The sequence below is a fragment of the Solanum verrucosum genome, unplaced genomic scaffold (assembly GCF_900185275.1).
Source record: "Solanum verrucosum unplaced genomic scaffold, falcon-dt-bn FXZP01001226.1, whole genome shotgun sequence".
Classification (NCBI taxonomy): Eukaryota; Viridiplantae; Streptophyta; class Magnoliopsida; order Solanales; family Solanaceae; genus Solanum; species Solanum verrucosum.
Window position 1 is genome coordinate 19431 of NW_026019564.1, and position 10473 is coordinate 29903.

Below are 10473 nucleotides of genomic sequence, written 5' to 3' on the forward strand. Positions count from 1 at the left end.
AGGAGCTTGAATCGTTCGTTTACTCTAAGTCTTATTACCGACGCGATGGATTGCTATTTGAAAACACTTTCAATACAAAAAGAGCTCCTTCCGGCTATACTCTAGTTGGACAGTCTTAGTTCAGTTTGAGAAGTCAAGGAGGCACGAAGAGCTAACAAAGAGTCTTTCTATTTGACTGTCCGAAATCAAGTGGGAGATTCAATTGAAAAGGCCCCTTACTATAGATAGGGTGTTAGCGCTGTTTTTTGAAATAAGGACGTTTAGGTTTGACTAATAAGATAGAAAGGGGCAAGCCAAAACCCACTCTGCTGAGTTCGGCTTTCGGGGCTACCTACTTTAGGGCTTATGTAATATATAAAGAAGAACCCTTTTAGGGCCTTTTTGTTTAAGGGCTGCTCGCCTTTTGAATAGAAGGAAGTGGGAGAGCAGAGGTTATTTCGGTAAACCGATGCATGAGCTGAGGCTCCCATGCCCCGCCGACCCTCCGAAAAAGTAAGGGCTCATAGGGAGTCAGAAGCAAGCAGAGTAAAAGGCGGGTAAAACTCACATAAGCAGAGGGGGAGACACATTCATGAAAAGCGAGAAGCCCTGCCGTGGGGGACTGACCAACTATGAATAGATCTTACTTATGCTTGCGGGTAAGAACATATATTAGTCCGTATCGTGGGTCTATTTGTTACAAAAGGCGAACATCCCCTTTCCAAAACATTAACATAGGTCCTCAGGCAGACATCGAAAAGGGGGCGAAAAGAGTCTATTTACCTTTACAATATTTCGGAATGTATCATGGCTCTATCTATTCATTAAAAAAAGAAAAAAGAGTTCTGCATCTCGGGTGAACAAATAGGCGTGGGGAAGAGTGAGAGGGGGGGGCTACGAGCCCTCTCTCGTTGTTGTTCCCGGACCACCCATCCCTTCCTTCCCCTTCGCCCGGCCCGGTGAGATCAGATTTCTAGAACGAAGTGAAGTGATAGGAAGAGAAGACTGCTGGCGGGAAATCCCTATTCATGAAAGCCCCTTGTTAAGGTTAGGGGGAAAACGAAAGTGCGCTCCTGCGCACCAGCTGAAGAAAGGAGCTTTGGAAGCTTACCTTATTATTATATTAAAAGGGGAAAGGGTTCCAAACCTATCTGACTAATAAGAAGAAAGGGGCGTTCAGCCACTTGACTGTAAGGAGAGGGGCAAGCCAAAACCTACTCCTAAGAAGTTGCTGGATCGAAGTAGTACATTATACATCTGCCCGCCAGCAGCAGAGGGGGTTCGATTCCCCTTATACGCGATGTGGCGAAAAAGACTGATTCAACGAGATATGCCTTGCCTGCATTAAGATTTAAAACTTGTCGTCTACTTTCAGGAAATGTTTGGAACAGAGAACATACAATAATCCAACGCCGTATTCTTGGAAGATTGAGGAACAAGAAAATATCTATTAAGAGAAAGATTTATTCTATAGAAAATCGTAACATTTACATCCAATCACAAACTACACGAAAGTTGTCCCTTTTTTGTGGAGATTTACCCATCACAGAGATGCACAGAGGAAAAGAACGAACTTTATATATCCCCTTTCTACTCAATCCAGAAACAACATCGAATGTTATCTCGGTTCGTCTCCATTTTGGTGAAACTATTCCTCAAATAAGGCAGCCGATAAGTCAACGAAGGGTTTGTGTGAATAATGGAATGGTTAACATTACTCATTTTAAACTCTCCCACGATGATATCACTACAAGAAAAACACCCTCTAAGGAAGGGAAATCTGGTCCCAAATAGTCTATTGCGACAAGGAAAGGCTGGTCGCCACCTGTCCTAATAGGCCTCTTCGCTAAAGGTCAATTGCGACGGGCTCCGTTAGCTGGTCCATAAATGGTTTTAGAGACGAAAGCAAAGCTGGTCGCAAAAATACTTTTAGAGACCATATATCTCATCCCAAATAGTTGATTTTCTTCTTTAAATCCTAGTTATTTGCTGGTCATTAAATCCCTGTAGCGACGAGAAGCTACCTCATCATAGATCACATTTTTGCGACTAGTAGCTACCATATCCTAAATTAACCTTTAGGGACGAGAAATTGTCTCGTCCTAGATGAACTTTTAGGGACGAGCAACATTTTTGGTCTCTAATTGACCGCCAATGTTTCTTACGTTTCGCATCACAAAATTAAAAATATTTATCAATAAACATAAGATTGCTACAAAAAATCTTCAGACAAACGGCTGATATAAATATAAAAATTGGGTCATATCCCATGATGTTAATTTCAATATTTTCTTTAAAAAAAAGATTAGCTTATCAACATCTCAAGCTAGACTATGATATCAAGTTTTGCATAACTTCCATAGCAAAATAATAATAGTCTTTTGCATCTTCTAAACTTGCATCTTGAATTGTAACTTCAATCTTCAAAATCTGCAAGTACAAATTTTTGAAAAGACCATAGGTAACTATTGGTATAGATAAGGAGTAATATGTAAATTTTACACTAAAATTAGTTAAACTGCTTATCGCAAAAAAACTCTAAAATTCAGCGAGAGTATGCATTGTATCAAGAGAAGACAATAGAGGCAATTCCGCAAGGACCTAATAATAGCATGATAGTGGTCTGATTTATATCTAAATTCTGATCAATTACAGTTGCTGAAACTTTCTAGGTAAGAAGTGTGAAGGACACATCTAATTAGAAAGAAATTCTATGGACATCAAGAAACACTCAATTTGCAACTGATTAGCATTTGAGACTCTATGAATTAGATAGTAGCATAATTGGATAAACATAGCGAGGTTAATGCTACAGATTAGAAGTAGACTTATCTAACGTTGCCAATTGCTGCTGTTGTGTTCCCAGCAGCATCAAGAGCATCAGTCCTTTCACGAATGTTATGGCTCATTCCAGCCATCTCTGCAATACCACCAGCATTATCGCTGATAGGGCCAGAAGCATCTATTGCGATCTCAGTGGCTATAGTGTTAAGCATTCCCAGAGCAGCGACTGCAATGCCATACATAGCAGCTAAGCTGAAGCTCACGTATATAGAAGCAGCAATGGCAAACATGGGAATGATAACAAATTTATATCCAAGAGCCAATCCAAATATTACATTTGTCGCAGCACTAGTCTTGCAAGAATCTGCCACTTCTTGTACTGTACTGTATGATTTTGCAATAGTAGACATTAAGAACATAGATCATATACTACATAACTTTCCCCCTCCCCAAAATAAAAAAGAAAAAGAGACAAATAACAGGCATAAACACAATGTTGCTAGATGCTCTTAGATTGTAAAAGTACTAAAAAAAGAGTTCAAGTGTTTTCTATCAGAAATTCAAGTCTAAAACGTCCTATCAGAACTTCAAGTCTAAAATTTCAAATCTGAAACAAATTCGTTCATGACTAAAATTTGTTATGGTTTCCTCGTAGTCGTAGAGTTTCCTATCAGAACTTCAACTGTCTATTTAGTAGTGTATCACAAGTCTAAATCGTCTATAATTTTCAAATTTATAGGTCTTAATGTAAAAGGTTGGGAGACAAAAACAGATTGCATTCGATAGTGTATCACAAGTCTAAAAGGTCTACAGATTGGATTCAGAATGATTGCATTAAATCCTAGACAACTATTGCATTCACAATGACTTTTATATCCTAAAACTTCCTTGTTAAAGAGAACCATTACGTATAACTAGGAATTGAGTCAGTTCTGGTTAAATTATTCCATCTAGAAAGAACCATGATTGATGAAACAATGGTGGACTATGAGTGGAAAATTACGATCATCAATAATGAGATATCACATTGTAGATAGGGAGTTGTTATCAACAATGAACTAGAAAATTGGGAAGCTGAAATGAGATATTCTTCAATGAGATACCACACTATAGGGAGTTGTTATCGACAATGAACTGCAAAATGAAGGCCTAAAATGAGATATGCTTGCAATAATCATAGAAATGTAAGCCACCATGCAGAAATTCTTCAACTATATGACGATTTAAAGAAAATGGACCTAACACATCTCCACTACTACCATGATGAATGCAGTATAGTACTTCAGAAATAACTGTACATGTAGAAAATAAAAAACAGAGGAAAAACACATGCATGCAATTGTACGTGAAGAATTTTTTTTTATAATACATGCAGATTAATAATCTCTCTAATAGGCTTGGTACTAATATGATGAAACATCTTCAACTTAGCTCAGTTTTCTATATTTCTACTGCTTCTTTCATGTATTATTAATTGAAAGGAAATTGAAATTGATACCTGACCACCTAAAACCATCCATTCTATTTGACACAAAGCTACGAAATTGAATCTTAAAGACACAAGCTTAATAGTCTAGTATCTACGCAATTAAAATCTCAATAGTTTTGAAAAAACATACTTGATTTGACTTCTTTGATGTATTTCTTAAGTTGATTGGTAAATGGAGGAAATGGAGTCTTAACTTTCACATAGGCTAGCTTTAGAACCATAAAGTTCCTGTGTATCTCTCCCTTTTGTTGACTAGAAGACATGATTAAGTTTGTAAGTTCTTGTTCTTGCCCCTTTCTTACGGCACCTGGAGAATGGAAAAAGGTCCTCAGACCACAACTCATCAACAAATAGATAGAAGATAATAAATTGACCTGAAGATGGACACAGTATTTTACTTTCTTCTCTCATACTCGAAATAGCATAATTTAAGAACTTTTTCACCTCATCTAAGTAGGCTTGGTCGACTCGATTTTCAAGAAAAAGTTGCATCCATTGCTTACTAGGTGCCATAACCTTGTAGAATACATAAAAATTAGATTAAGAAAATATGAAGGATAAGAAAAATCTTAAGATGAACAAAATTTGTGATTCAATAATTGGACACTGAGAAACGCATCAAGTTGAAGATGCCAGATGAACTGCTTGAAGTACTGAAGGATAAATGCCTTGTCAGGGTGAGAATCCATCTAGCTCTTCCCTTACCACTTGATGAAGAAGTATTCTAATTTTTTCTATTATCTTGCACTATCAAACTTTTCTATAGCAAAAAGGGCGGTAGTCATATGAATTCTGTTATGAGAAGAAGTTGAGGCAAGTTCATTTGGAGGATGAAAAGGTATGTTTTACTTCACTTTTAAGTGTGTTCTTTAGGCATGATTTCTCAGAGTAAGCTTTTTTTTTTGCACCAAGAATATTTTAAATATTTAATTGGTTGAGTCTTTGTTGCCTTGCTAAAGCTCCTGTCATGTGATTAGGGGTGGGTTGATTTTGGAAAATTCAAAGGATCAGATACTGACATTGGATAATCTAAAACCACTTCCCCCCCTGCACACCTTGATTAATCCACTCGGCAGCCTGTACAACCACATATGTTGCCAAAGGTAATCCTACCCACCAAGACGGCAAAGACCATAGAAAATGATGTCACACTAAGTGCTATGGCTGGGATTTGAACTGAGAATCTCTATGTAGTTACTCCCGTTTCTCGACCACTAGACCATCCCATCCTCCCCTCCCATTTGGTATGACTCATGTTGACTTTCATGGTGGTGAAGTTGAATGAGCTGTTATATTCGACTTTGAAATAGCCAAGAAGATCTAGTATAGATTTCTGACTATATCCAGGTCCAGTAGGTGATGCCAAAATCTTTGAGGCAACGCTTTCTGAGTTGGAAATTTGAGAAGGAAAAAATAATTAATAGCCTATTTCTTATATGTTCCGAAAATTTCTTGTTCTTGCTTCTTTTTGGTAATTTTTACATCTATAGAAGACAAATGATTTACTAGACTTTAAGGATTGCCTTTAAGTTTGCAAATGGAACTAAACTGTTTGTTCTGTCATATCTTTTCTTTTATGCAGATTATATCGTAATTGAAAAGATAATATTTGAAAGATGTGAAGAGTATAGAGACGTCATATCAAAATCAAAATATTATGTAGTAGTAAATTGAATGACTTTACATCTGCTTTTTGGTAGTAGTACTTTTTAATGTGCATAGAATCAGACCAGTGAACTCTTTCAATGGAAGTACCACATCTTTTGGAACTGGTCAAATATAAGATAAGCCATGTAGTAGAAGCAAGATGCTAAGAGAATGAAGAGTTAAAATAAGAGATACTAGAATAATTGAAACAAAGCTCATTAAAGAAATTTAATCATCTAAGATTTCTTCAATCCAATTTTACTAGAGCAAAGATGCAATCAGCACTAATGAAAGAAAGTAAAATATTAAACACAATAGTTAACTGAATCCTTTCAACATTAAAAGAAAAGACGCAGGGAAAACACATACATTTCAATGAGGTAGTGATAAAAGTTTATAGCTATCACATAACACCTTTAGAAAGAAAAAAAACATAGCAAACAACTAGTGTTGAAGCTTCAACTAACAAATTTATACATAAGAAGCAACTAAGAACAATAGGAAACCTCTTCTTTTGCTAATGCTCGTAGAAGCTATTTTAAGCCATTGAAACACCTCATTCTCATCTCATTGTGGATGCTAAAGTACATAAAACACACACTCTTTTCTTAAAACATCATTGAGATATGTACTAATCATTAAAATCTAATTGTTGAATCATGTAAATACCTATTTATCTTTTTTGGATTTTCTTTTTCTATTAACTTTTAGCAAGTTCTAGCTATAAGATTTGCTAAGCTAGTTGCAATGCTTAAAGAGAACATAATATAAAGAAATAGAAGAATCTCAAAATGTGTACATCAATAGCAACTAATATTTAATGAAGTAAACAACTCAGGATTACTCATCAACATGTTCTCATGAAGTACTTTTGTTTTCTAAGACAACACACACCAGATAGTTAAATGAGTAGTATAAAAAAATTGTCAGCTTAATATTTTTTTAAAATAGTGAATTATACTATTTAATAAGTGTTAACTTCACTACATTGGTTACATAGTTCTCAAAACCATAATTATAGCCTAACCTCACGTATTGTTTGAATTCAACTAATTCACCTCATAATAAAAGCCATAATTGTAGCTTAACCTCACTTATCCAAGAAAGTTTCCAGAAGACTAATGGTCTTCTTCAAATCAATATAATAATTCATATGTCTGATTTCGATTTTTCTTATATCTACTTTCCCTGTTAAACCGTTTAATGTTTTACACTTTAAGGAAAATTTACAAAATCATTGTGCAAGATTGAACATGAACAAATTTATTGCTTTGAACATACTAGAGAAAATAGAAAGTTTTGTTATCTCAATTGTGAGTAGGCTCACTCACCATACCAAAAGGCAAAAACACAACAGTTCTGTTCCCTAAATTTATTTTCTCATACGAATCGAATAATTAACGGGAAATAGCTTCATGCCCCAATCCTCCTTCCCCTCAAAGCCCTTTTTAATATCTAACCCTAACCACCATTCCTCACACAAAGCCCAATACTCCAAGTAGCAGAACTCATGACAAAACAATCAATATTGAGTAAAATCAATTTCGAAAATCGTCATTCTCAAACAATCATTATTCTTCGATTACAAAATTTCTTGTTTTAAATCCAATAAGAAAAGACGAAGAAAATAGACAAACCTGTTCGAATATACATATCTTTCAGCGAAATTGTGAATCTTCATCCACCTCAGATAGATTTTGATTGAGATTCCAAATCTTGAGAGTGAAATTTGAAAGAGTCCATTATTTTGGATTTACGAGCTTTCACATAGAAAAAATGATAGAGAGGATAGGGTTTTATTAAAATGGGGGTGGGGGTGTTTATAGTACTTTTATTATGTTTCTTTTACTTTGCCAGATATAGGGACGAGATTTGTTTTCTTTTAGTGACCAGATCAGAACTTTTCGCTAAGTTGGGACCAGAAATAAACTCCGTCCCTATTAGTATATTTTTAGGGACGAGATTATAACACTGTCGCTAAATGTTGGTCTTTAAAAAGTAGTTTTCTTGTAGTGTATAATATCTTTTCAAGAAAATGATGCGAGAACCCGCGGTGAAGATATAAAGAGATCCATCTATATCGAAATCTCAGTTGAGAAAATAATAGGAAAATTCCTGGATCACCCGTGGAGAAGAACCAAAACAGAATGGTTCCGCCTACTGAAATCTAAGAGGGGATGCCGCCTACTACTAAAATCCCGGTTTTTGCAACAATTGTTGTGTTCTATGAAAGTAGAAGGCTTAGAAAGAACAAAGAAGTTTGGATCCGAAAAAGTATGCTTAGGAAGTTCTTTTGCTGAGCACAATAGAATGAAGAGGAATTTGTATCATTTCAAATCCCTTTTCTTATCGAAGAGAAGGAACGAGAAAAACCAAAATATTCCTACTCGAACAAGAAGTCCTATAGTTTACAACTATTTTTTATATAATAATTCGACCTATTACTCCGCACCCCCCCCATCAGTTTACTAAAAATATCAAAATAAAGATAATCGAACTACCTACTCATTATTCGGAGGTGAATCATAGAACACCAAAGGTTATGGTATCTTATGGACCTAACATAGGTCACATACCTCACGACATAAGATTGAAAGATCCAAACCTTCTTTTCGGAGCGGAAAGGAATGTGGACAAAACATATAAAGATCGGCGTAGTCGCTCATAGGGACATATCTATCCGGATAGAGGATAGTCTAGGCCGATTCATAGATAGATCTCTCTCCATATAGATAGGTATCTCCGTGGATAGATATAAAGATAGGGATCCATCTAGATCTTGATTCACTATTTCCATATTTTTTCTTTTTTCTGATTGATTGCCTTTTTTTTACGACAAGTTTTCATTTTCAATCTTAATGTAGGAGCGGAAAGCCACTTGGTTGTAAGGAAACGAAACATCATTTTTCAATTATTACCTGCTGGGGCGGAGCGTAGACAAGCGAGCAGAGCCAAGGAAAGAGGGAAGCCCGTCATAGAGCAGTCGACTATAAGTAGTAGACTGTTGGCCTGAGAGAAGGCGGCCTCTCTCAGAAAATATGGCCCAATTTCTCTTCTTTCTTTTTTATTTCAGGTTTTTTTTTTTCAGGGGTACAAAAGGCTAAAAGGTGGGGGAGAAGGAAGCGGAACCTCTAATCGACCTGGACAAATAAAGAATTCTCGGTGTCCAGAGAGATTTGAGATTCCTTAAGTAACTCAGTGAGTGCTTTCTAAGAAGGTCTTGGAAGAAGAAAATGAAATAGGAACAACCGTGCTGGTCGTAGTAGATCGACTTTCATGCTAGTTCTTGCTCTAGCATGAAAGTTCCATTTCAGGGAAGGATGGCGTACTATGATACTTTTCATTTTATCGAGCCCCACTTTGGTCTCTGGTTTGATGGTTATACGTGCTAAAAATCTTGTACATTCCGTTTTGTTTCTCATCCCAGTCTTTCGCAACACTTCAGGCTTACTTCTTTTGTTAGGTCTCGACTTCTTCTCTATGATCTTGCCAGTAGTTTATATAGGAGCTATAGCCGTTTCATTCCTATTCATTGTTATCATGTTCCATATTCAAATAGCGGAAATTCACGAAGAAGTATTGCGCTATTTACCAGTGAGTGGTATTATTGGACTTATCTTTTGGTGGGAGATGTTCTTTATTTTAGATAATGAAAGCATTCCATTTCAACCAACCCAAAGAAATACGACCTCTCTGATATATACGGTTTAAGCCGGAAAGGTGCGAAGTTGGAGTAATTTGGAAACATTGGGCAATTTACTTTATACCTACAATTTCGTCTAGTTTTTGGTTTCTAGTCTTATTTTATTAGTAGCCATGATTAGGGCTATAGTACTGACTATGCATAGGACTACTAAGGTGAAAAGATAGGATATATTTCGACGAAATGCTCTGGATTCTAGGAGGATTATAATGAGGAGGATGACAAACCCGCTTACGACAATAAGGAAAGCAGTGGTTCGAATCCACATCGTGATCTTTACTGCACAAGTCGTCAAATCCCTTAATTTGGGGCAGGAGTCTCGACGATAAGTCGTACCTACAGTTGTTCATGCACATCTTAAGAAGCTACCATGCTTCAAGATTGAAGTTTTCACCAAAAATCTCAGGTAGCCAAATATGGGACGAGGATCAATTATTTAGCTAACGAAGTTGATGTTGAAGTAGAAAGAAGGCTAATAAATAGGAACAGAGTCGGGGAATTCTAACTCTTAACTTGCTCCTGCGACATCCTTTTCATTTTGTAGGGCATGCCAACGAGAACTCATGAGAGCTTTTCAAGGTATCTAGTTAGACCCCCGGGTAAAAGAGATATATCCATTTTAGCCACCCTTTCCATTACTGATGTAATTACTCTTGCTATCTAACCCACCACTTTATTATATGATCTTTTATTGACTTCAAAAAGTGAATTTTTTCCTTTTTCTCGGGCCGACTTCATACATTCTTTTACTTATAGAAATAGTCATGCCAATCTTCTCGGTAAAGAAGAACTCTTTCGCACGATCTTAAGAGAGCGTAGTTCCACAAGAGCGTTAGCACGATCCTTTACTTGATGAAAGGCGCCCTGTAAG

At 36.4% G+C, this 10473-nt stretch overlaps 1 protein-coding gene across 1 annotated transcript; it reads left to right on the plus strand.

Moving 5' to 3' along the window:
• The first annotated feature begins 1279 nt into the window (after nt 1-1279).
• LOC125818228 (ribosomal protein S4, mitochondrial) lies at nt 1280-8878 on the plus strand. Its single transcript, XM_049497807.1, is given in 4 exon segments — nt 1280-1310; nt 1313-1721; nt 7915-8350; nt 8352-8878. Coding segments are annotated over 4 exon segments (1092 nt in total). The 3' UTR covers nt 8568-8878.
• Nucleotides 8879-10473: the final 1595 nt, after the last annotated feature.